Below are 26,490 nucleotides of genomic sequence, written 5' to 3'. Positions count from 1 at the left end.
AAGTTTTCAATATTCTTTGAATTAACATTTTAAAGGAGAGGTGAGAATGGTGGAACAAGATAAGATGGGCGTAGGAGGAAAAGGTACCAAAGGAGTGGGGAGAGAAGCCAAGGTGTGATTTGGTGAAATCGGCCCATCGCCACTGCATCAGTTTTGGCAGGGTAGATGGTGACAAGTTAACCAGATGGGAGAGTTCAGTGAATGGGTTGCCACCCATGAGCCAAGTTTCAGTCAAAGCCAGGATGTCAATGCAATCATCCACAACAAGATCATAGAATCATAGAAATTTACAGCATGGAAGGAGGCCATTTCCGCCCATCGTGTCCACGCCAGCCGACCAGCCTAATCCCACTCCCCAGCTCTTGGTCCATAGACCTGCTGGTTATGGCACTTTCAGTGCACATCCAAGTATTTTTTTAATGTGGTGAGACTTTATGCCTCTACCAGCCTTTCAGGCAGTGAGTTCCAGACCCCCATCAACCTCTGGGTGAAGAAATTTCCCCTCGTACCTCCTCTAAACCTCTCCCCAATTACTTTAAATCTATGTCCCCTTGTTGTTGACCCCTCTGCCAAGGGAAACAGGCCCTTCCTATCCACACTATCCAGGCCCCTCATAATTTTATACACCTCAATCAGGTCTCCCCCTCAGCCTCTTCTGTTCCAAAGAAAACAGACCCAGTATCTCCAATCTTTTCTCATAGCCAAATGAGTGAACAAACATTCTGGAGGGAAATCTGGAGAGGGGTGGTGATTGTTGATGTGTTGGCATAGTCCAAGGCAGGAGTGGTGTGTGATAGGAGTGGGATGAGAAGGAGGTTGACAAGCTTATCCCCAGGGGGTCATACTGGGCAGCAATGCTGGTGCGAGAGACAAAGAGCAGTTTGGGTTGTTATAAGGAGGCAGTAATAGGTGCCCATAGTTGTGGGCTTATCTAAGAAGGATTCAAGTCTGGTGGCAGGAAAGTCGGAAGGTAGAGGAGTAGTGATGGGTTGGGATAGGAATTGGGGGAAATATCCAAGATGAGAGAAGTGAAATATAGTATGATTGGTGACAGGAAAGAGAAGAGATAGGACAGAAGAGCCCAAAAGAAGAATAAATAGATAGAAATAATTGGTTCAGGTGTGGAATGGCAGAAAAAATGGGCACACAAATGGACACTGACTAAGATTCTTCGTTGTGTGTACTGGATACTGTGTTCTGGCATTTAATGTCACATGCTTTTCTCCTATCTTTCAACAAACGGACTGACAAATGCAGTAGTGAAATAAAGCTAATTATGAACCAACAAACTGGTTTATTTTACATGCAATATATGAATGAACAGAATACAGTTTTATGTGAAATTCTTGCTGTTCCTCATAGCATGGAAAACAAAAAAAAAATGAAAACTTAAAGACCTTTGATATGAGCATCACTCGCTTTACAATCATAAATCTCAGCACTGACTGGCACTATCCTTGAAAGTGCTACCTCCATGCCTCACCAACTGTTACAGATTCAAACTTGTTAACTGTCCATCTTCTGTGCCCTCACTCAGCTTTCTGTGTCAAGGATTGAGCTGCCAATCTTGAAAATAATTTGTTTCCCCTCCCATGTGGGAACTATGGCAACTGCATTTCCTGTTTAGCTAAGACCGCTGCAGGCATCTCTGAATGGAACCCAGTCCAACATTATAGATGTGAATATCTCTGGGAAATGTTAGATTGGCTCAAACTAACCTGGCACCTGAAGAACACAATTCAGAAATGGCTGATATTCCAACTAATTCGTCCCATGCAAATTTGCAATTAGCTTGTGTCTCTCTGGGAGTTAATCCTTTTAATTTTATTCACTGGATGTGGACATCGCCGGCAAGGCCAACATTTATTGGCCATCGCTAATTGCCCTCGAGAAGGTGGTGGTGAGCCGTTTTCTTGAAGACAACTGAGTGGCTTGCTCGGCCATTTCAGAGGGCAACCACAGTGTTGTGGTCTGGAGCCACATATAGGAAAATTTCCTTCCCTGAAGGACATTAGTGAACCAAATGGGTTTTTATGACAATCTGGTAGTTTCATGGTTATCACTACTGATACTAACTTTTTATTCCAGATTTATTTAACTAACTGAATTTAAATTCCCCAGCTGCCAGGGTGGGAATTGAACTCATGACTTTCGATCATTGGTCCAGGCCCCTGGATTACTAATCCAACAACATAACCACTATGCTACTGTATCCTTTATGACATTAACCTGACTTAATATCAGAAATATATTGGGGTAAATTTTTGGCTTCACCACCTAGACAGTAATCCAGCGTAGCAGGTCATCATCGTTGGGATGAAAATTCGGTGGCTTCTACAACAGGCAGAAAACCAATTTGCTGTATTACCAGCCAAGTGGTAAAGATGAAAACATACTCCATTATAATTTAAACCAAAAATCCTTTCTTAGTCAATAAATAAAAATATCAAAGAATGACACTAGGATCTGAATAAAGTTTCTTCAACTCTGCCCCAGCAATTTATCCAAACTTCTACTGCGAAGGTTTCCATTTCCCACATCAGACATCTTAATGTTAAATCTGAGTAAGACATCAGTTTAGGCAATTTTCTGTTGTGAACCCATACAGTCCATTACTGACATTGTCCAAACCCTTTTCATGTAGAATCCTCGCAATCAGCTGGGAGAAGAAACTTTGATTGAAGCATTTTGTGCTTGATTCAAATCCAGGTCCTCGCAGTAAAAAGATGGCTTCTTAACCCACGATGCCACCTACTTCAAAGGATTGCTTTTACTTTTGCCTCTTCGTATAAAATATCTGACATTGTTTTGGGTAAACTTGACGCCATTGCTGAAGAGATAGCTTACAATGAAAAATAATGGTTAAGGATAGACCAGGAATAAAAGTCCCAGATTGGGGAAATAGCTAACTTTACTAAGTTGAGAAGTGATTTGGCCACAGTGGACTGGAAACAGCTACTTGTAGGTAAATCAGTATCGGAATAGTGGGAGGCATTCAAGGAGGAGATCCGGAGGGCTCAGGCCAAGCATGTGCCCTTAAAGAAAAAAGGTGGGAATAACAATTCTAGAGCCCCCTGGATGTCTCGGGACTTACAGGGGAGGATAAAGGAAAAAAGGGAAGCTTATGTCATATACTGACAGCTAAATACTGTAGAATCTCTGCAGGAATATAGAAAGTTCAGAGGTGAAATTAAAAAGGATATTAGGATTGTTAAGAGAGAGCATGAAAAATTCTTGGCAAGTAAAATCAAGGAAAACCCAAAGATGTTCTATAAATATATTAAGAGCAAGAGGATAACTAAAGAAAGGCTATTAGAGATCATGAGGGTTATCTGTGTGTGGAGGCAGAAGATGTGAGTATGGTTCTTAATGAATACTTTGTGTCTGTTTTCAAAAAGGAAAGGAGCAATGCAGATACTGCTATCGAGGAGGAGTGTGAAATTCTGGATGAAATAAACATAATGCGAGAGGAGGTATTAAGGGGTTTAGCAGCTTTGAAAGTAGATAAGTCCTCAGGCCCGGAAGAAATGAATCCCAGGCTGTTGAGTGAAACAAAAGAGGAAATAGCAGAGGCCTTGACCATAATTTTCCAGTCCTCTTTGGACTCAGGCATGGTGTCGGAGGACTGGAGGACTGCTAATGTGATACCCTTGTTTAGGAAGGAGAAAGGGATAGGCCAAGTAATTACAGGCCAATCAGCCGAACATCAGTGGTGGGAAAATTATTGGAAAAAGTCCTGAAGGACAGGATAAACCTACATTTAGAAGACAAGGATTAATCAGGGACAGTCAGCATGGATTTTATCAGGGAAGATCGTGTTTGACTAACCTGATTGAATTTTTCGAGGCGGTAACCAGGAGGGTTGATGAGGGTAGTGCGTACGATGTAGTGTATATGGACTTTAGCAAAGCGTTTGATAAAGTCCCACATGGCATACTGGTCACGAAGGTAAAAGCCCATGGTATCCAGGGCAAAGTGGCAAGTTGGATCCAAAATTGGCTCAGAGGCAGGAAGCAAAGAGTAATGGTTGATGGATGTTTTTGTGACTGGAAGAATGTTTCCAGTGGGGTTCCACAGGGCTCAGTACTGGGTCCCTTGCTTTTTGTGGTATATATCAATAGTCTAGATTTGAATATAGGGGGTATGATTAAGAAGTTTGCAGATGACACTAAAATTGGCTGTGTGGTTGATAATGAAGAGGATAGTTATGGACTGCAGGAGGATATCAATCTATTGGTCAGATGGGCTGAAGAGTGGCAAATTGAATTTAATCCGGAGAAGTGTGAGGTAATGCACTTGGGGAGAGCTAATATGGAAAGGGTATACACATTAAACGGTAGGCCATTTAGAAGTGTAGATGAACAAAGGGACCTTGGAGTGCTTGTCCACAGATCCTTGAAAGTAGCCGGCCAGGTGAATAAGGCGGTTAAGAAAGCACACAGAATGCTTGCCTTTATTGGCCGATACATAGAATACAAGAGCAGGGAGGTTATGCTTAAATTGTATAATACACTGGTTAGGCCACAGCTGGAATACTGCATACAGTTCTGGTCACCGTATTATAGGAAGGACATGATTGCACTGGAGAGGATGCAGAGGAGATTTACGAAGATGCTGCCTGGAACAGAGAGTCTTAGCTATGAGGGCTGATTGGATTGGCTGGGTTTGTTCTCTTTGGAACAGAGGAGGCTAAGGGGAGTCCTCGTTGAGGTGTATAAAATTTGAAGGGTCCTAGATATAGTGGATAGCAAGGGCCTATTTCCCTTACTGGAGGGGTCAATTATAAGTGGACATAGGTTTAAGGCGGTTGGTGGAAGGTTTAGAGGGGATTTGAGGGGAAGCTTCTTCACGCAGAGGGTTGTGGGGGTCTGGAACTCACTGCCTGGCAAGGTGGCAGAAACCCTCACCACATTTAAAAGGTGCTTGGATAGGCATTTGAAGTGCCTTGACCTGCAGGGATATGGACCTAGAGCTGGTAAATGGGATTAGACTGAATAACCTCTTGTTGGCTAGCGCAGATACGATAGTAAGTACTTTAGGGAATCTAAAACGGCCAGAGTAATCTCCTGGACTAGTTTCGATCGCCTGGATGGGTCAGAGAGGAATTTTCCCAGATTTCTTTTCCCTATTGGCCTGAGTTTTTATCTTTGTTTTGCCTCTCCCAGGAAATCGCATGGCTCCGGGTGGGGTGGAGTGTAAAGTGTTGCGATACATGGGGTATCGCAGTTGTGTGGAGCGGACTGGTTGGACCGGATGCTCTTTACCTGTCCACCATGATTCATTGTTCATAGGTTTATCTGTAACCTTCAGGGCTACTGACCAAGGGCCGTGTGGCTCTTTGACATCCGGCGCGGACACGATGGGCTGAAATGACCTTAGTCTGTGCTGTAAATTTCTATGGGTCTGAAATTGGTGAAACCCAAGGCCCGCCCAAAAGACCGCCGATAGCTGCTGAGAGACCCGGCTGTACTTTGCCTGGAAGATTCCTCTAAAAGTGGTGGCAGTACTGCCCAGCGGCAAAATAATGGCTTACGCCGTCAATCTGGGCAGCAGTGGGCGGAAGCTCTCAATCTCGGCGACAAAGGCTCTTGCTGTCCAAGTGCCGCCAAGGATGGAGTCGTGCCCAGGGAGGGTGGAAGACCTGCAAATAAAAATCATTGCAAAGAAAAAAAAAGAACGGAACAGCATCAGGGGACCCCATCCAGGTAAGTCGGTGTAAAAAAATGTTTTTTAAATGTTCACGAACCTTTTATTGCAGGTTTTCGTCTGGGTTTGACCAGCCTCCATGCAGTGGTCCTCCCCCTGCTGGCATCATCTCCTGCTCGCACCAATCTGGCAGCTCGGCGGGCAGGAGGTCACTTACGCTACTTGGCCGTCAGCAGGCGGTTCCCGGCGGTACTCCCCTCCCGCCCACTCCAGCCCAAGTGGAAACTGGCACAGAGGGGAGACCAGAGGCAAAACTCAGCGGCAGTTAGCAGCAGTGGGTGGTATCAGGGCCACCAATATCATGGCCTTTGTTTTTGTTTCTATGTTTCGAATGGGTGATTGGTTACTGAGCTGCAGAATCATAATGGATGTCTCAACCTGGAGTTATAAAATTACCTGAAAATAATATACATGCTCTTATGTAAGTTAACACAAAATACAAAAATTGGATTTTGCTACAGGAGGAGAGAGAATAAATAGCCAAATGAGTTAGAATTCCAAGGTAGATATTCCAATTGTTAAAGTTCATGTACAATGCTTAAAATGCTAGCACTACATTCCTGTGGGCATTATTCCTATACAGAGGTTAAGCTTTCTAGCCTCCTATATCCCTGTCACTGCTGCACAGATTTTTAAATCATATAACTCCTTTGTTTTGATCTTGCCTAAATGTTTTATTTTCTCTTTTGCTACTGACAGATGACACAGCAGCAAACAAATCCCAAGTCGGTAAGACTTATTTTGTTCATATTTTTTGTGACTTGTTTCAACATCAAAATGCTCAAGCTTAAAATCTCTCATTTTCTTTTATCATAATACTTCACTGGTGTTTTTAACAGATTAAAGGGTAAATAATTGCTCTGCTCGCTATGTATGGCAACATTATGAATGCACTCCCCAAAATTTCCTCTGATCTGTACTTCTAGTGAAATCGTAAGGACAAGAGAGCAACATAGAAAGAGAAATGGGGGGCTAAAATTGTCCCTTTCCTTAAAGCTTGTTACCACCGCAAATTGGCAACCATGCTGCGGAGTCGAGTGGCCACCAACTTTTGGTGGAATGGCTGCTGCTAGCCCAATTTCCCTCCTGAGTTTTACCGGCGGTGCCCCAATTCCCCCCCTTACCGCTCCGCTGTTGCCGATCCGTCTTAAGCGTGTCATCACCATGTCCACCACTGATCTAACCCCCCGGTGGCGATATTCCCCTCAGAAAATCTTCGGTGTCAAAACAAGCTTTTCCCCGGTGGTCCAGTGAGGCTGTGTGTGGCCTTCTGCAGCGGCGGTGCGGCTTTCCTTAAAGGGGAGGACGCACTGCTGCTGCCGCCATGTATTTTTTGTCAGCCCACTGCCATGTTGGCCCGACAATTGTACACCCGGGTTCGGTTGGGTCGCCAACCTGGCATCCCCTCTTGGGTGCCAGGCCGCTGGCCCAGCCAAAACCCTCCCTGGTGGTCCAGTGGGCTGCCGTTTTGAAATTGCAAAGGTTCTCCCCTTTAAGTGAAGGAGAGAGCCGTGGTGATGTGCCGCCATAATGATGTCATCACGGCAGTGACTCCGCTCCACACCCAACTTCCGCCCCTCAGTTGCTGTCACCACCTCGTCTTTGCCCCTCAGGTGTAGTCACCGCCCCCATTTACACCGACTTCCGGATCAAAACAAAAAAAAAACAAAGAGCCAAATGTCACTCAAGAGGTGATCTGACCCACAGCTGCTGTAAAAACCACCAAAACGAGGGTGGGAGCGCCCCATTTTGGGCGGGGAGCAATTTCTACCCCATATATTATAACTTTCAGGGTATAATTTAGAGAGATTTAAAAAGCAAAAGGCTCTGCACAGAGTGCTCTCGTAGGTCATTAAGCAGATTTCTAGGAGCAATCCTTTTACTCAGTGGTAGCACCTCACCCCTGATTCAGAAGGTGCAGCGTTTGAACCCCATTCCAGATAGTCCTGCCTATTACAAACTGGAGCTTCAGCTCTAAATTCTGCCAGCACATCCAGTGGGATACTCACATCCGGTGGGTGCTGCCCCTTTCCTTGTATGAGTTGTGGGAGCCCATAAAACCCTCCTATCATATAGGACCAACTACCCAATGATGGTTACGGCCATGTAAGGAGCGTTCATGTTGTGCCTGTGAGATGATTAATCAGCCTGTGAATCCTCCCACTACTTCACAATGTTCTCCAAGGGAAGAGTGTGAAGATATAAAAACAACAACAACATGGGTTACCTAGAATCTTGAAAGTAAGATCTAGAGCTTTAAGTGTTGTCTGAGAGAAATCAACAATTTCATCCAGAATTCAGCTATTTGGAAACATGGCCAGTTGAAAGTGAGCAAAACTGAAGTCATACTTTTTGGCTGCTGCCAGAATCCATATATCTCCGACTCCATCAACTTTTCCTTCTGCCCTCCTAAACTGAATATGGTGTTATGCAATATTGGTTCAACCCTCAGCTAAGTCTTTTATTCCATATTCACAAAGACTGCACTCCTCCATCTTTGAAACATTTCCCATTCACACTTCATGTCTCTCCTTCATCACTGGTGAAATCCCATATCCATGCTTTCATCACCTCGAAGATTGATTTCTCAAATACTCTCCTTGCTAGTGTCAGCCTTCAGCTGATTCAGAACACCACAGACCTTGTCCTCTCCTGCACAAAGCCTTGCACATCCATTCAACCTGTGCTTGTTAAACTCCGCTGGCTCCCTATTCTCCAAAGAACTTAAAGGGCTAGAAATTGTGTTGTGCCCCGGTTGGGGCAATAACCTTTCAGGGAGCTCAAAACATCGGCAGGTGAAAAAGATTTTTTGCTCTCAGGAACTTCTGCTTCAGCACTCCAAGAGGGAAGTGGAACGCTAAATCAAGCGCTAGCACTTCCCTTAGAGCGCTAAAGTGAGTGAGAAGAGCAGTCGCGACAGAGCACTGAACAATGTTCTGCGCAGCGCTGCCGTCTTTGGAGGCTCCTTCCCTCGCTTAAAGGGAAGGCTAATGTTGGTTTGATTCAATCCTCATGTTATCTCTGTGGGGCCACAGAACTTGCGCTATGGGCATAACCGCCCCAAGCACTCTGAGAGTGGAGGGCCGAGGAATCGCACAGAAATCATTTGTCAAGTTCAATCAGAAGGCACCAGTAATAAAGTCTGCCCTGCCTGACCACCACTGCCTTCAAATACCCCCTCCCCCATACCCCTCCTCCTCCCAATGGCCAGCTGAGGTGACAACACTTCCTGCAGCTCCCGTTGTTGACGCCCGGCAATGCTGCAGGGGACGGGACCCAGTATCACATCCGGGGCGGAAACGGGGCGCTGCATACCAGATGACGTCGCCATCTACAGGGTGCAAGAGAGCGAGGCGGTAACTGTTAGCGCCAGTGCAAAACTGCCAGGGAAGTTTGCGGGCGTCGGTAATTTTGCCGCACCCGGTCGGTAACCCCTTAGTGCCAGTTACCATCCCCACCAGTGCTAATGGGAGGCGCAAGCCAGGCCAATTTCTCCCCCAAAGATTCTTGTCTATAAAGCCTCCGTGACCTTACTGCGCTATATCTGAGTGATGTCCTCAACTTACATCTACGTGCCTGAACCCGCTACTCCTCTGACTCAAGATTACTGCTTGTTCCTCACTCTTTTTGCTCCACCATCAGTGGTCAATCATTCAGTCACTACATTCTTGCCCTCTATAATTTCTTCCTAAAGCCATACTGCCTTCCTATCTTCCTCCCTGCCTTCAAAAGATTTCTATGTTTGTTTTGGAATTCAAGAAGTTAACACAAAAACTGTGTTTAAATTTGATACAATAGTAATTAATTTGGATATTTTACTAAATCACAGTTTCTTCACTCCTCTCGCCAATTGCATGTGCCATCCAACCTATCTGTCACTTAACAGTATTTTCTTGCATATTAATTGCTGCGATTAGGGTTGAATCATTGGCCAAAATTTTCCATCCTCCTTTGATTTGGCACATCTCCAAGGACAGGGTGAGGGAAAAGGGCAGACCTGCTGCCTACCACAGGAATGGACCCCTGACTCCAACATGAGAACATTAATGTTTTGGAGGCAGGTTCCTGAATTCTGCAGGGAAGTCACAGCAGAGTAGTAGGAGTTTTGCTGCAGTAGAGCTCTGAGACCTGCCTCAAATGAATGCAGGCAACCTCTGAACTGCCTGCAAAATTTGAACTTTGTAGTCTCCTATTCAGCCTGTGAGCGTTTGCACTGACTTAGGAAACAAAAAAGGTTATCTCTGAATTCCTAATCCATACCAGAATTGTAGGTCTAACAGGCCTCCTTTGTGCCTAACATTCTAACTAAGCAAATCTTTAAAAATACATTGGGGAACATATTTTCCTGATGCTCATTAATTGTAATAGACCCGTCCATACTCTCTGCTGACAGGTCCAGGGAGTAAAAAATGGAGCTGCATGAGGAGGGGATGGGATGCGCAGAGTGTGGCTCGAGCAGTTTGCTGGCCCTGCCCATCCCAGATCTGTCTACAATCAACAGGAGAGAAGAACTTGGCAAACAGTCTCTAACTATAACTTAAATTTTCCAAATATGTGCAAGTTTCCTTGATGCCGACATACACTCAGAACATTACCCTCTTTAAGTCATGCTTGGATCAGGTCTCTCTAGACTATATAGATAAAAAGTAGCACTTATGCCTCAAAGTGAAGTTACTAATACTGAAGTAGAATCTTATTCAAAACAACGCAACATACTTTACTATTAGATAAACAAATATTTTACAATTGGTAAAATTCTGACCTATTTTACATTTTCTTTTCAGGCAACATGGGAAAATCTACCTTTCATTTCAACTCTGTGACAAGTGCATTAGTTTCTGGAATTGTTATTCTGGGTGTGATGAGCATTTCCTTTTTTATAATCTCTGTCATTCTTAATAGGAAATGGCAAAATAGTAATGCTTTATCTGGAATCAGAAATCCTGTTTTTAACTAGTTAGATCTGGATAATTAGAATTGTTTTCTTATACAGATGGATAGCATATTTCCTGATTACTCTATTCTAGGGCAGGAAGTTCTGAGTTTTTTTATTCTAAGAATCTAGTATAGGCCTTCTAGATGTTTTTATAATCCAGTTCATTTATATTTCCTACCATACAACAGTATCAGAAAAGAACACATTCTTCACACAAAACCTTCAGTGATATTTTAATGAATGTGCCTCATTTCTTGGGCATGAGCTGGGTTGGCAGAGGGTAGAAAGGCCATACAGATCTGACAGTAACCTGAGGTGTTAGCAATAATGAGAGTATCAGCATGATATAATCCTGGTAGTTGAACCCAACTACGCATTAAACTTAACGATGGAAGGGAGAGGAGAAATGGTGAGCCTGTTGTGCATTTATGATATTTACAGACCTTTTTGATGAAACTTTTATAGTTATCAAGCTAAGGAATGTTAGCACAGGGTAATGGATCACTTTCCTATTTCAGGCACCCAGTGTTAGCATCAAGCATTCCCAGGTCTGAAAAAACACTCCCCTCTGGATCAGTATGATATTTCCATTTTCCATAGCAGTGGCCCCTTTGAGTGAGGTTGTCATTTTTGTGCCAAATGGAGAACAGCTTTGTGTTGTGGATCCAGGCCCACTAGAATTGGATTGAGACTACCAAAACTCATTTTATTTAGACCTTTAAACGCCAACAGTTAAAGGAGATTTTTATCACATCAGTCTAGGCTGGATTTGAACCCAAATCCCAGATGCAACAGGTCGGTGAAGGAACTCATGGTATCACCCAGTTTGTTGGAAACATCTACAAACGTGTAATTTTCATACTACAGTTTGAAATATCGTCATTATGCAAATGTCCACATATTTTGTTTTCTTTTGCTGTCTGAGAGATTCTATCAGTACTACATGAACATGTCACCAAGTCTCAATTCTTTATAAGCAGTGTTGCTGGGTCCATGTTAGGCATTTCTAAGAAAACGGGACATGTAAATAACATGTAGTTCAATTCATTCCTGTTTATTGCAAACTTTAATGTGCTAAGATTTTACTGTAAGGAAGTCGTATTTAATAATGGAAAAGAAAAATGGGCAGAGTACGAAATTGGCTGCTTGTTTTGCGCCACTGCCCGAGACTAAATGCTATCCCTATATAATTCTATCTGCAAGAAATTAAAGCTAAAAAGCTTTACCTGAAAAGAGAAAAGAAAATCAGCCAAGGTCCCAGCTTAGCTGTCAGCACATTGGAAGTAGGGATACAACATTGCAGCACTGACTATCTGGCTCTTGGAATGAACCTCCTCACTCAGAGTGCAGGATCAGTGAATTTACTCTATATCCTACCTATACGGGGGTCATTTCCCAAAATTGTGCTCGTGATGGTGATCCTTGCCCACCAAAAGTTCATATCAGGAAGTTGGGCGCCCCACAGTTTGTCATCATTAAAATTTTATATTAAATTTTATATAAAATTATCAAAGCTCTCCTAGCACTCTATTAACTTTTCTTCAACGATTCGCTGCTTTATCTGGATATTGAAAATTATGCATTGCCTATTACTTTCAAGTGCCTTATCCAACACTAACTGCAACACTAGCTGCAATTTGCTTTTGTTCATTTCTACAAATATTTTTTAATATGTTAAAATTGATCTGGGTCACTTTTTCACAATTGTTAGTTTTGAAAATAGTCTGCCGGGCAGACTGTGGATGTACAATTCAACACACTGAAAATATCAACATCCCAAATAAGCTCAACCTGTGCAAAAAGTCCATTCACAAGCAGCGCTGCCAAATGAGAAGCCTGAAGATAAGGTCCTTTTTCTAGCATTGAGGAAAATGTAAACACATAAACAGAACAGATTTTCCTGTCAGAAACAAACACTCAGAATGTTCCAGTAGTCCACGAGTTGTTGGAGTTATCCAGTATGTTGTGAGTATAAGATATTCATAGTGTAAAGAGTAGCATCTCCTGAGAGATGGGCTACTTAGTTCTGATCGCCCACTAGTGGAATAATGATCTGTAACATTAACTCACAACAATCTGTGTATAGCTTAACTCCAGTGAATGAGTTTGAAACACATCATTCTCTTGATTTTCAATACCTCAGTAACAATGTGCACTGCAGGGCTGTACTCTGATGACATTGTCATTCATAAGACCTTTATATAATAAATTGTACCTAAAGAAAATGTCTCAGCCTGCCTTTTCTTGCATCACTTTACAACATTTGGCAATTATTTAGCTCATTTTCTTTCTATACATCGCAACAGTGGCTGCTCTTCAAAAGTAATCCATTGATTTTAAAGCACTTTGGGTTGTCCTGATAGCGAAGTGCTCTCCCGTGTCTCTAAATATAATTTGGGTTCAGGACTGTCGAATTAATTTATTCTTTATTTATGACAGACTTCAAATATACCAGCAAGTAGTGACTGCAGTGAGAGGATATTGCACCACATATCAACAGGAGGCAACCTTAACAATAGGAAACATTATTATCTCTGTCCAAGGAAATATGCCAACTGAGGCTTCTTTCTTCTTTGGAAGATTCACTGTAGCTCCCCAGCTCGGTGTAAACCCATTCCCTTTATAACCTTGGTTATCACTGCTGTATGTTTTGTTTCCCAGACTTTGCATAAACCTTAATACATCTGTCTGGACAGATGGCGCCCCTGTTGCTGACTTAATAATCTAGTGTCCTTGCAATCAACATTGGTAAATATCAACTATCTTTCATCCAGCATATTCTTTTTCGTTCTGATAACTGTTCGATTTTGGAAGTCTTTCAACTTACAAGTCCACAGATCTCTTTCATGCATCCAACATCAGCATTTCCCACAAGGACATTTGCACTCTATCTTATTTGTTCCCACAGGCTTCTTTCTCATGTGGTGCCATCAACATTCCAGACATTGTTTAGCTATTTCACAATATTGTGGTTTAAAACAACATTGTTATGTTTCTCGAACAAATAGTTAAACTTTCACTCAGTTACAATATACTCAATGACCTTGTGATACACAAAACCAGCATTTGCAACATTACACTATCGAACTTCATCAAATTCTGCTGTTACCCTAATTAACCCTTTTCATTCTAAGTTATTGCATTTACCTAAAATTACTATCCAACAGTCCATCTTGTGTGACAAGTTGCTATATAAATGCAAGCTCTTTCTTTGCTTATACATGCCTATAAGTCAAGGTGACAGGTATTGGGAGTGAGAGAAGAAGAATACTTCCACGTTATACTAAGTGATGGCAATCCCTTATGGAAAAGACCTGCAGATAACATATGAACTGTAAATTTATGAACTGGGAAGATTGTAGACAAATCCTGTTAATGTTTTTCTTATTTATCAGTGCTTAGTGATAACTAATATTCTGCAGCAAACATGGAGATGACAAATAGGAACATCAGTCAAAGGCAAGGAAGGTCCACTCACCCCATCAAACTTTGACCCTCTGGCATCCTAACTCTCCCAGCCTGCCATCTAACTGCATTTTGAATGTATCTAGTGTTTCTCTTTACTACCTTCCCTGGGAGATTATTCCAAACATTTATCACTCCTTCAGTAAAGAAGTTTTTCCCAATATCTATTCCTAAATTGACCTTTCGCTAATTTAAATTTATGTCCCCTGGTGTAGCTATGGAGTACGCTTCTGACCTGCAAAAAGAATGCAAACTTACCTTGACAGATCGCACGCTTCTGACCTGCAAAAAGAATGCAAACTTACCTTGACAGATCGCAAGTTTGGGATTTAACGCATGCGCAAAATCTGCCCCTTTGTTGTCTCACTTTACATTTTAGACTCCCGACTTTCCTTATTTGAGATGCTCCATTGTGGTTTCCAACCTGCCACAGCAGAGTCTGCCCTGGTCAAAGTCACAAACAACACCCTGTCTGCATGTTCCTATGGCCCTCTGTTTTATCTTCATCCTCCTTGAACTTTCTGCTGTCTTTAGCACAGTTGACCACTCCACCCTCTCTTCTCTGCAATTCACCTCCATTGCACGATTCTCATCAGGCTCTGCGTGTTCCTGTCACAAAACAGGCTTCCACTTCTCTTCCTGTAGTGTCATCTGGGAGTCCCTCTTTGGTCCCTTCTTCTGAACTGTTTACATGCTCTCATTGTTGATAGAAGCAAGGGGACAGATTCCACATTTATGCTACACAATCTAGCTTATCCTTCTCCATCTGCCTACTCTCTAACTACCTATTCAACAGTAAGATTTGGATAAGCCCAACATTCAACTAGTTTAATGTCAGCAAAACTGAAGCCATTCTTTTTGATTATTTCCAGTACCTACATGCCTTTAGCCTTGACACCACCAAAACTCCCAGCTGCCAATCAAGCTGTATGGAACCTTGACATATTTCTTGACCCAGTCGCTCAGCTCCTTCCTCCACATCTATTCAATTATGAAGGCCGCTTTCTTCCAACTCTACAAATTTGCCCGCCATCAACCCTACCTCACCTGCTCTGCACGCAAAACCTTGTGTTCCTGTCCTCAACTCCCTGCCTAGCTCTGACCGCATTGCCAACTCCATGTCTGTTTTCAAAAACTTCCTCAAAACCTTTCACTTCCAATGTACTTAAGTCCCCTACCCTAATCATCTCAATTTATCACTTCTCCCTCCCATTCCGCATACTTGTCCTTCCAACTGTAAAGTGTTCTGAATATGACTTCCTGCTTGTGATGAATACTATGCAACCTGTTGTCACACACACTCCTTTTTGTTGTATGGTGTCACATGTAATCTTTTTATTGTATGGAGACCAGATCATTTTACTCCAAAAGTGGTCTTAACAATGTAATGTACAACATTAGTGTAACCTCTCTAGTTTGTACTGGTTACATATCCCTACATTCAAATTATTTCTTAATTGTTTTGCCAAATTGTCCACACATTGTCTACTATAATTCTTAAGTTCCTTTCTAATTTTCCCTGTGCTCATTCTATTCCATTTATTGTTTATTTTACCCAATATGTAAAACTTTATATTAGTCAGCATTAAATTTCATGTGCCATTTACGTGCCAAATGTTCTCTGATATCGCCCCTGTGAAGCATCTTGGGACATTTTACTACGTTAAAGGTGCTATATGAATGCAAGTTGTTGCTGTTGGTGTCCAGTTGTGTAACTGATCTGTCCTTCTGCAAATCTTTAACCCAATCCTCTTTCTCTTATGCTCTATGTGAATTTGACGAGCTTTAAATTGATTTCAGCAATTAATAATAAATGAAAAATATCTATTGGCTTCGTTCCAAAATGGCAAGTACTCCACAAGGTGCATTAGCATCAGGCCACATAAAAAGAAAGATAGAAAGACTTGCATTTTATATAGGGCCTTTCATGACCACCAGACTTCCAAAAGCGCTTTACAGCCAATTAAGTGCAATTGTAGGAAATGCAGCAGCTAAACTGCGCACAGTAGTTCCCACAAACAACAATGTGATCATGACCAAATAATTTTTTTTTTAGTGATGTTGATTGAGGGATAAATATTGGCTAGGATACTTACAACAATCCCTTAAATTGCTTCCGTACAATGTTCCCTTTAATTTTTATTTGGGACTGTGCAGCTCATTCAAAATACCATGCATGCACGGTTTTTCCTATTTAAATGCTGATGAGACGGCTGTGCGGAAGTTGCAGAGCACTGTGCACGTAGCTGCGTTGCTTAAAGGGAACATTGCTTCCATACCATCATCTCCCACACCCCTTACCATATAATGTTGATAGAATTAGAAGAAGACAAAGAGGCACCATGGGAATGTTATCTATTGGTGTAACAAGGCCAGCTGCAAGCTTTCTTAATTATATAACTTCCCACAGTTCAAAAAGGATATTACAGCTATTGAAAGAATACAGAAGAGAGCAACAGAATGATTGAGGGGATGGAGGGATTGGTTAAGAGGAGCAATTATATAAATGGAGCATGTTCTCATTGGGAAAGGGGAATTTGAGCGTGGGTATGATAGCTGTTTTTAGGATTCTAAAGGGATTAAAATCCTTGGGCCCAAAATTGGTGGCCTTACCGCCCACTGCCGCCGGCTGCCGCCGAGTCTTTTCGTCAGACTCCCCTCAGTGACAGATTCCTCCAGGTCTGCAGCCAGCGGGAGCGAAAAACTGCCGGGAACCACCCGCTGACGGCCGCTGGCAGCCAAGTCGTGTGAGTGTCCTCCCGCCTGCTGAGCTGGCAGATTCCTCCAGGCAGGAGTCGGCGAGAGTCGGCGACAGCAGGGGGTGGACCGTTGCGTGGAGGCAGGTCTCACCCCGACAGTCAGTAAGAAGACCTGCAAAAAAAGGTTAGTGAACATCTTTTAATTTTTTTTCCAGTGATTTATTTGTATGGGGTCCCCTGAAGGTGTTCCGGTGTTTTTTTTTAAAGATTTTTATTTTTAGGTCTTTCCCCCCCCCTCCCTAGGCCTGGCTCAATCCTCGGGCGGCACTATGGCGAGGATCGCATTTGTCGCCGAGATTGGGAGCACCCGCCCGCTGCCACCCAGACTGACAGCGTAATCCGCTATTTTGCCACCAGACAGTACTGCCATCTCCTTCAGAGCAATCTTCCTGGCAAAGTACCGCTCGGTCTCTCGCCAGCCATCACGGTCCTTTGGGCAGTACTTGGGCAGGCCTTGGCTTTGACCAAGTTTGGGCCCTTAATGTAGATCATGACAAGTTCAGACCAGTAGAACCAGAGGGCACAGCCTGAAAGTGGGTAAATTAAAAACTAATCTGCAGAAACAATATTTCAGTGAGCAAATGGTCAATCTGTGGAACAAACTCCCTAGGTAGATGATGGAAGCAGTTAGTATTGATTCATTCAAATGCAAATTCGATAGCATTTTGGGATACAGTATTTGGTTAATCGGAGGCATGATATTTGATAAGTGTATGATGCTTGGGAGGAGTTTGGACCTGTGGCCCCAAAGTCCTCCACCATTGGGGCTTTCCTTGTGTCATTTCTGGGTCTGTTGTAGACTAATTGCCACGATTAGTCAACAACTCCATTAGCATTGTATCATGCAACTACTAGGATGCTAGAAGGCAAATGATGGACCTTGTCTTTCTCGGTGCTCCCACAATGGCAGGAATAAGTGAAGTGGCTGACCTCTGTGTGTCAATAATCATAGACCGTTAATGATTGACTCGCAATATTAGTATTTCCAAACACCAAATGCTGGTTAAAAGTATACTGCTTCTTAAAAAAAATGGCCCTGAAATTCCAAGTCCTGTGATCTGCTGCTGAAAGTATAGTGGGGCAGGGCTGTTATGGAAACAGATTCTGCCAAAAGTTCTGGGTCAGCTCAATTGAATAATGCTGGGTGAGACATGGTCATGAATCACACCAACAATAGGGCAGAAGCACCAATGGAAGCTCAGAAACGTTGTGGTGGGGATGGAGGAAGGCAGAGTGCACTTAAAGGTGAGTAAGTGTCTTCATTCTGCAAAATGCAAAGTGGTATCCCAAGAAACATTTTCAAGATATCCCAAGAGAAACAAATGTTGCAGCTGCCTGAAGTATTGACTGCTTTCATTTAGGTTTGCAGTTTCCCTTTAAGAAACAACTGCTGCCTTTGGCATTACGGTCAGCAAGTTGAGTGGGAAATTTAGTGGATGCAAATGATGGTATTTAAGGCGGATGAAGCCATCCTGCCCTAATTCTTTCATTTGCATGGCTGCACTGGTGGCAGAATGGAGTGGAAAATCTGATGGAGCGTAACATGTGCAGCTATCCAGTCGTTCTAAGATTCTAATCCTCCCCAAAAAAGTTTTGCCCTTCTTCTGCTCTTCTTTCTCATTGGAATTGTCAAAAGGAACTACAAGTAACAAATCTGCTGGAATTTTGAGAACTATCACAACAGATCCAAATTTCCTTGTGAGTTCTACCAGACACCCACAAATTTCCTTGTGAGTTCTACCAGACACTACCCAAATATGCCAGGTTCCGACTAACTACAGGCTTTCCCAGTCAGCTTTGAAAGAAGCGTTACAAAAAAAAAATACTACGGATGATGGAATCTGAAATAAAAACAGAAAATGCTGGAAATACTCGGCAGGTCAGGCAGCAGCTGTAGAGAGAGAAACAAAATTAACGTTTCAGCTCGATGACCCTTCATCAGAACTGGAAAAAGCTAGAGATGTAACAGGTTTTTAAGCATGTGTAGGAGCAGGGAAAGGGGAGGGGGGAGGAAAGAACAAAAGGGAAGGTCTGTGACATGATGGAAGGCAGAAGAGATTCAGAGGTAAAAGGGATGATGGTGTAACGCAAAAGGAGATGGTAATGGGCAAGTTAAGAAACCAAAGATGAGTCTAGACAGGGTGTGAATGGAAAAATCATCAAGAGCTACCATGGGAAAGAGAGGGGAAAAACAGAGAAAAAAATATAAGGACAGGGGTTACGGTCTGAAATTGTTAAACTCGATGTTGAGTCCAGAAGGCTGTAAAGTGCCTAAAAAAAAGATGAGGTGCTGTTCCTCGAGCTTACAGTGAGCTTCATTAGAACAGTGTAAGAGACCAAGGACAGAGTGGGAGTGGAGCAGAGAATTAAAGTTACAGGCAATCGGAAGCTCGGGGTCACGCTTACGGACTGAATGGAGGTGTTCTGCAAAGCGGTCACCCAGTGTAGAAGAGACCACATCGTGAGCAGTGATATATCAAATTGAAAGAAGTACAAGTAAATCACTGTTTCACCTGGAAGGAGTGTTTGGGGCCCTGGACAGTGGGAAGGGAGGAGGTAAAAGGGCAGGTGTTTCATCTCCTGCGCTTCCACGGGAAGGTGCCGAGGGAGGGGGAGGGAGTGCGGGGGGTGACTGCGGAATGGACCAGGGTATCGCAGAGGGAGTGGTCCCTTCGGAATGCTGAGAGGGGAGGGGAGGGGAAGATGTGTTTGGTGGTGGGATCATGCTGGAGGTGGCGGAAATTGCAGAGGATGATCCGTTGAACGTGGGGGCTGGTGGAGTGAAAGGTGAGGACAAGGGGAACCCTATCGTGGTTCTGGGAGGGAGGGGAAGAGGTGAGAGCAGAAGTGCGGGAAATAGAATGGACAGGGTCGAGGGCCATGTCAACAATGGTAGAGGGGAAACCTCGGTTGAGGAAAAAGGAAGACATGTCAGCGGCACTAATATGGAAGGTGGCATCATCAGAACAGATACGACGGAGGTGGAGTAACTGGGAGAATGGAATGGAGTCCTTACAGGAAGCGGGGTGGGAGAAAGTGTAGTCCAGGTAGCTGTGGGAGTCAGTGGGCTTATGATGAATGTATGTCTACAGCCTATTCCCAGAAATGGAGACAGAGAAGTCGAGGAAGGGAAGAGATGAGTCAGAGATGGACCATGTGAAGGTGAGGGATGCGTGGAAACTGGGTTCAAAGTGAATTAAATTTTCTAGTTCAGGGCGAGAGCAGGAAACTGCACTGATAAAGTCATCAATGTACCAGAAAAAGAGGTGAGGGAGGGGACCTGAGTAGGACTGAAACAAAGAATGTTCCACATATCCTGCTCTTCCACTTGCTTAAAAACCTGTTACATCTCTTAACTTTTTCCAGTTCTGATGAAGAGTCATCGACCTGAAACATTAACTCTGTTTCTCTCTCCACATATGCTGCCTAGCATTTCTAGCATTTTCTGTTTTTATTATAGAAGAAGCGTTGACAAGTTAAATTGGATAAAGAATCAATGGAATGAAATAATTCTACGCAATATCAGCATTAACATGTTCATTAAATCTATCTATTTTTTAAAAATAAGAAACTGTGCAGCACTTTTAATTGTGAGACTAAGTAAGGTATTGTGTGATTTCTTTTTCTGATTACTAAGCTTACACTCTGCCGCCACTTCTATTGACTTTGTGTTGGCTGTAATACAGGAGCTCCACTTAGAACCAAGCAAGAAAGATTGGAAACCAATAGTAAGGAAACAGAGAATATAAGTTTAAGCATCATGTGCTACAGCTGTTTAGGGATCATTTGCAATATGATGATCATATCTCCTATTGTGAAGTGACATATATTGTCTGACCCTTTTTATTTATACAAAACAGGCCAAATTGAAAAGCAAGTGAATAAAGAGGACAAAAGAAATATTAAATTACATAGTTTCTCAAAATAACACATGTAATGTAATCTAAATAGAACACGAACTACACAATCCTCCATAAAAAAAATTGTAATGAAGCTGATCAGCACTCTTTTATAAAAGAACCTTACTGGTCTATGATTCAAGCAGTACAATGATTTTAGCCTGTCACTAAACTTTTGCACTTAGTGTTATGATTGGAAATTCCAACAGCCTAAATGCTATCTGAAATAATAATGCCCAACAACTATTAAAGATTTTCTGAATGTGCACTAAAACATATGGATGGAAAATCATGTGCAGTGCATCCTTGATATTTTTGGACATGTTGGAAAGTTAAGGGTTAATAATCGAACTGACCTGTATCACAGAGCAACAGGCTTTCTGAGATAAACAGGATAACAGCAGACTGCCATAAGAAGGAAGGATGGATAATGTTCTGCTCGAAATGTCTGATTATTCTCTACAAGAAATGCTTGTGCAAGGAAATAGTGAGTGGGACAACATCGGCCATAATATACATCAATGATTTAGATGAAGGAATTGAATGTAATATCTCCAAGTTTGCAGATGACACTAAGCTGGGTGGCGGTGTGAGCTGTGAGGAGGATGCTAAGAGACTGCAGGGTGACCTGGACAGGTTAGGTGAGTGGGCAAATGCATGGCAGATGCAGTATAATGTGGATAAATGTGAGGTTATCCACTTTGGTGGCAAAAACAGGAAGACAGAATACTATCTGAATGGTGACAGATTAGGAAAAGGGGAGGTGCAACGAGACCTGGGTGTCATGGTACATCAGTCATTGAAGTTTGGCATGCAGGTACAGCAGGCAGTGAAGAAGGCAAATGACATGTTGGCCTTCATAGCTAGGGGATTTGAGTATAGGAGCAGGGAGGTCTTACTGCAGTTGTACAGGGCCTTAGTGAGGCCACACCTGGAATATTGTGTTCAGTTTTGGTCTCCTAATCTGAGGAAGGACGTTCGTGCCATTGAGGGAGTACACCAGATTGAGGTTCACCAGATTGATTCCTGGGATGGCAGGACTGACATATGAGAAGAGACGAGATCAACTGGGCTTGTAGCCACTGGAGTTTAGAAGAATGAGAGGGGATCTCATAGAAAAAGGAAAAAATTCTGACGGGATTGGACAGGTTAGAGGCAGGAAGAAGAATGTTCCCGTTGCTGGAGAGTTCCAGAACCAGGGCTCACAGTCTAAGAATAAGTGGTAAGCCATTTATGACCGAGATGAGAAGAAACTTCTTCACTCAGAGAGTGGTTAACCTGTGGAATTCTCTACCGCAGAAAGTTGTTGAGGCCAGTTCGTTAGATATATTCAAAAGGGAGTTAGATATGGCCCTTATGGCCAAAGGGATCAAGGGGTATGGAGAGAAAGCAGAAAAGGGGTACTGAGGTTGAATGATCAGCCATGATCTTATTAAATGGCGGTGCAGGCTCGAAGGGCCAAATGGCCTGCTCCTGCACCTAATTTCTATGTGTCTATGTGTCTATAAGTGATTAATGTATAACTTTAGTGATTAGTGTAATAAGCATAGGCAGAGGGATCAATTAACTATGGTGTAGAGGAACTGTTTAGTTAAATAAGTTGGTCAATAAAACTGGTCTTCAAAGGATTCAAGAACAGATTGATCATAAGAAATAGGAGCAGGAGTAGGCCATACGGCCCCCTCGAGCCTGCTCCGCCATTTAATATGATCATGGCTGATCCGATCATGGACTCAGGTCCACTTCCCCGCCTGCTTCCCATAACCCCTCATTCCCTTATCATTTAAGAAACTGTCTATCTCTGTCTTAAATTTATTCAATGTCCCAGCTGTGGCAGCGAATTCCACAGAGTTACAACCCTCTAAGAGAAGAAATTTCTCCTCATCTCTGCTTTAAATGGGCGGCCTTTTATTCTAATTCTGCCATGAAGTCTTGTTGGTGGAAAGTATCTTTGAAGTAAGCAACTAAGACTGTTTATGTCAACAGACTGTTCTAAAATGGATTTGAGATCAGATCAATCATGCAGACTTATCTGTGAAATTTACCTTTGAAATAGGCACACTGAAGTATAGACATAGTGTCACCGCCCAGAAACAGGCCATTCGGCGCAACAGGTCCATGCACCACACAAACCTACTCCATCTATCCCCATCAACATATCCTTCTATTCCTTTCTCCCTCATGTCTTTATTTAGCTTACCCTTAAATGCATCTATGTTATTCGCCTCAACTATTCCTTGTGGCAAAGAAGCTTCTCCTGAATTCCCTATTGGATTTATTAGTGACTGTCTTATATTTATGGCCCCCTAGTTCTGGTCTCCCTACAAGTAGAAGCATCTTCTCTACGTCTACCTTATCAAACCCTTTCATAATCTTAAAAACCTCTATCAGATCACCCAGGAATTTCTAGCTCTAAGAGTCTTAGGGGTCGAGATTCGGTTGCTACTGCCAGCTGATACTGCCTGGGTGAGGCAGCAACAGGGTGTAAACGGCTGGGCAGCAGCGTTAGGCGAGGGTGCCGCCTGATGGGGAAAGCGGTTGTGCTTTTTCAAGGGCGTAAAGATTTGCTGCCTCGCCGACTACCACCATGGAAATCCCGATGTCAATACACGTGCATCGCCTCCTTAGCGCCAGTGTCGCCAAATTCACTTTTGCTGCCTCACTTACCGGCTGGCGGGGAATACGCCACAAAAAGTTGACGTTCACAAATCAATGTGAAGATTCTGAGGCGGTAGTTAAAGGGAGTTGCAGTCGCGGTCAGTGCTGCGTTCTCTCCTCGCAGAGTGCGTAGGTGTTGGCATGCTGCGACTACTCAGCTTCACAACTAGCATTTCACAAACATTGCTGGGTTTCAGGTCGCATCCATTGGCGACTAGTATATCGCGACTAACTTCTGCGACTTAATGGGGGAAGTGATGGCACACCACGTTGTCCTGCAGCGAAGACTTCAAAGGCACCGGCTACAGAGACGGCGTCAGGCCAATGTGGGTCCACGTCAGAGGAGAGGCTCCAGACCTCGGGGAAGGAGGCTGTACACATGCAGGGTTTACCATGTGCATTATTCTTATCTTGATATGTCTGAGGAGCTGCGCATAAGAAGGCTGCGGTTCCGTAAGGAGGTGGTCACCGTGCTCTGCCACCTCCTGCACACAGATCTCAAAGCTGACATCGGCACCAGGACCTCGCTGTCAGAGCCAGTGAAGGTGACAGTAGCCCTCAACCTCTATGCTACCAGCTCTTTCCAGGCTCCTATAGGTGATATATGCAACATCTCACAGTTTGCAGTACATTGCTGCATTCACCAGGTGACCGACACTCTCTACAGCCGATGCATGGACTACATAAAGTTCAGCATGTCCAGGCAGAGCCAGGATGAGTGCTCCCGTGGCTTCGCCAGGATAGTGGGCTTCCCCATGGTTCAGTGGGCCTTTGATTGTACGTATGTGGCATTCCGGGTCCCGCCTCTCCCGATAGTGGGCTTCCCCATGTTTCAGTGGGCCTTTGATTGTACGTCTGTGGCATTCCGGGTCCCGTCTCACAAGGGAGAGGTGTTTCGCAAGTGTTTCACAATCGAAAAGGCTACCACTCCCTCAACGTTCAGCTGGTCTGCAACCACAGGCAGATGATCCTTACTGTCAATGCACGCTATCCTGGCAGCTGCCACGATGCCTTCTGGGGGAGAGCAGTGTGCCACGACTTTTCCAGCCACCGCATGAAGGACGTGGCTCGCTCATCGGCGACAAAGGATATGGCCTCGCCATCTGGCTGATGATAGCCCTCCGCAATCCCACCACCCCTGCTGAGCAACGCTTTATATCGCAACCAGGATCATTATAGAGCAAACTATCGGGGTTCTGAAGCAGCGTTTCAGTACTCACCTGATAGCGTGTCCATCTTCACCATTGTGTGCTGCATGCTGCACAACCTGGACATCATGAGGGGCCTGCCATTACCAGGAGGGATGGATGATCCGCCTTAGGAGAACGACGACGATGAGGAGGAAGACAAGGAGCTTCAGCCAAGGAGGAGGCAGCCTGACACTGTTGCAGCTGCAAGGGCTGCTCGTCAGAGGCTCATCGTGCATCAATTCCAGTGAATAATGCAAGATGTGTCGAATGGCCAGCCTATTCACCTGGCGATCTGCTGAAGACATCGTGCCCCACCCTCCAAGCTTCCGTGTGTACAAATGGCAAGACAAATTAAAATAATTTTTATTTACAACAAAATCCATAGAGTGCTGTAAAGAAGCAATAAAGGATGCCATCCTTTGTTTCCACAGCAAACAATAATTAAAACCAGACCCCTTGACACATTATCATCCACATCCACGTGCAACTATTCACATTACTTCATATTCGAACAAGGTCACCATCTCTGGCCACTAGCACACACATATTTAGTGGCTATTTCTCAGTGCTTTCTCACCCCTTCCCTACTCCCCCCTCCCACGCCTACTGCTCCTCCTCAATGGGGTCTCAGAGCTTGCAGCAAGGTTGGTAGAAGGTCACTCTATTGGCGCCGCTGCCACAGCTGATGGTCTAGAAGGTCCGGCTGCAGACTGCATCACCTTAGCATGGGCGGCAGCACTCTGTTGTGGATGGGTTGCAAAGAGCGGCACGAGCAAGGGCAGAGTGATGTCGTCCTGAGAGATGACATCACGTTTCAACAGGCCCAACACGCTGCTACTCCCCCAGGGCAGAGCCTCAGCATCTGGAGCTATCTGGCTGAGCACAGATTGCTGCCCTGCTTCAGTAACGTTATGTCTCCATTGAACTGATGGGATCCCAGACACGATGGCAGTGGTCAGTGCCTGCATGGCATCAAGTTGTTTCTGCATCAGGGCAGACTCTGTCTGCAGCACACCACAGAGCTGATTGATTCCATCACGCACTGACGACACGACAGTCTGCAGGCCGACCATGGCATCGGCCTGCTGCTCAATGGCTACTGGTACATCAGCCATAGCCCGTGCCACCATAGTCACTTGAAGCATCCAACATTTGTTGGTATCTCCATGAGCTGCTGAGAGGCTTGTGCTACAGTTGAGGTGGACTCCTCCATCCTCACAGCTAGTGTATCGATACTCTCGGGCACCCTTGACAATGCACCCAGCAGATCATTGTGCATTCACTTATGACATTGTCTTATGACATCTTCTAATCGGGCTCATCATCAGAGTGCTGCTGAGCATCTCCGGGAAGCTGGCCGCTTGCTTTCTCTTTCTCCTCCCCCGTGGCTTTGCTGCAGGCCACTGGGTCTCGGAGCATCACCCACCTCCATCTCCCCGACCACGCCTTCCACCAAAAAGCTGCTGGCCCCGCTCTCTGAAGATGATGGCTCCTCCATAACGTGCGGAGAGGTATCCTCCACCTCCTCCTCCTCTCCACCATCACCCGCAGTGGAAGGCTGACGTGCAGGCCCCTGGCCCTCTGAGTCATCATCTGAAAGCACAAAGCCAAAGAGGAGTGGTAACCTGCAGGGGAGGGGGCCAGGACTGGGAAAGGGCTTCGTAAATGCCAGTCTCATGGAAAGTGTTGAAGGATTGTGGTGTCATGGCGAGGTGGCCTGCTAGAGGCTGCAAAGGAACTCAACATACCATCATTGTCCCGAGGGGGCTTGGTCTGACCCACCGCCACCGCACCCACTTGTGCGCCCATCAGGGCCGATACGCATTGCTCCACCCCAGTTAGGGGTTGCACCTCAGAGGCCCCTCCTCTGAATCTGG

The 26,490-nt window shown here is 44.2% G+C and overlaps 1 protein-coding gene across 1 annotated transcript in view; it reads left to right on the top strand.

The window, feature by feature from the left end:
* Nucleotides 1-10,663, top strand: part of zpld1a (zona pellucida-like domain containing 1a) — a 47,849-nt gene extending 37,186 nt beyond the window's left edge. Inside the window, exons 9-10 of the mRNA XM_070892986.1 lie at nt 6,406-6,435; nt 10,491-10,663. Of these exons, the coding sequence (XP_070749087.1) occupies nt 6,406-6,435; nt 10,491-10,663 (203 nt within the window). The remainder of the gene's footprint in view (nt 1-6,405; nt 6,436-10,490) is intronic.
* The last annotated feature ends 15,827 nt before the right edge of the window (nt 10,664-26,490 follow it).

This window comes from Pristiophorus japonicus, chromosome 11 (genome assembly GCF_044704955.1).
Source record: "Pristiophorus japonicus isolate sPriJap1 chromosome 11, sPriJap1.hap1, whole genome shotgun sequence".
In the NCBI taxonomy this organism is placed as follows: Eukaryota; Metazoa; Chordata; class Chondrichthyes; family Pristiophoridae; genus Pristiophorus; species Pristiophorus japonicus.
Note: the sequence above shows the minus strand (reverse complement) of the source record. Positions and strands in the feature narration are given on the sequence as shown.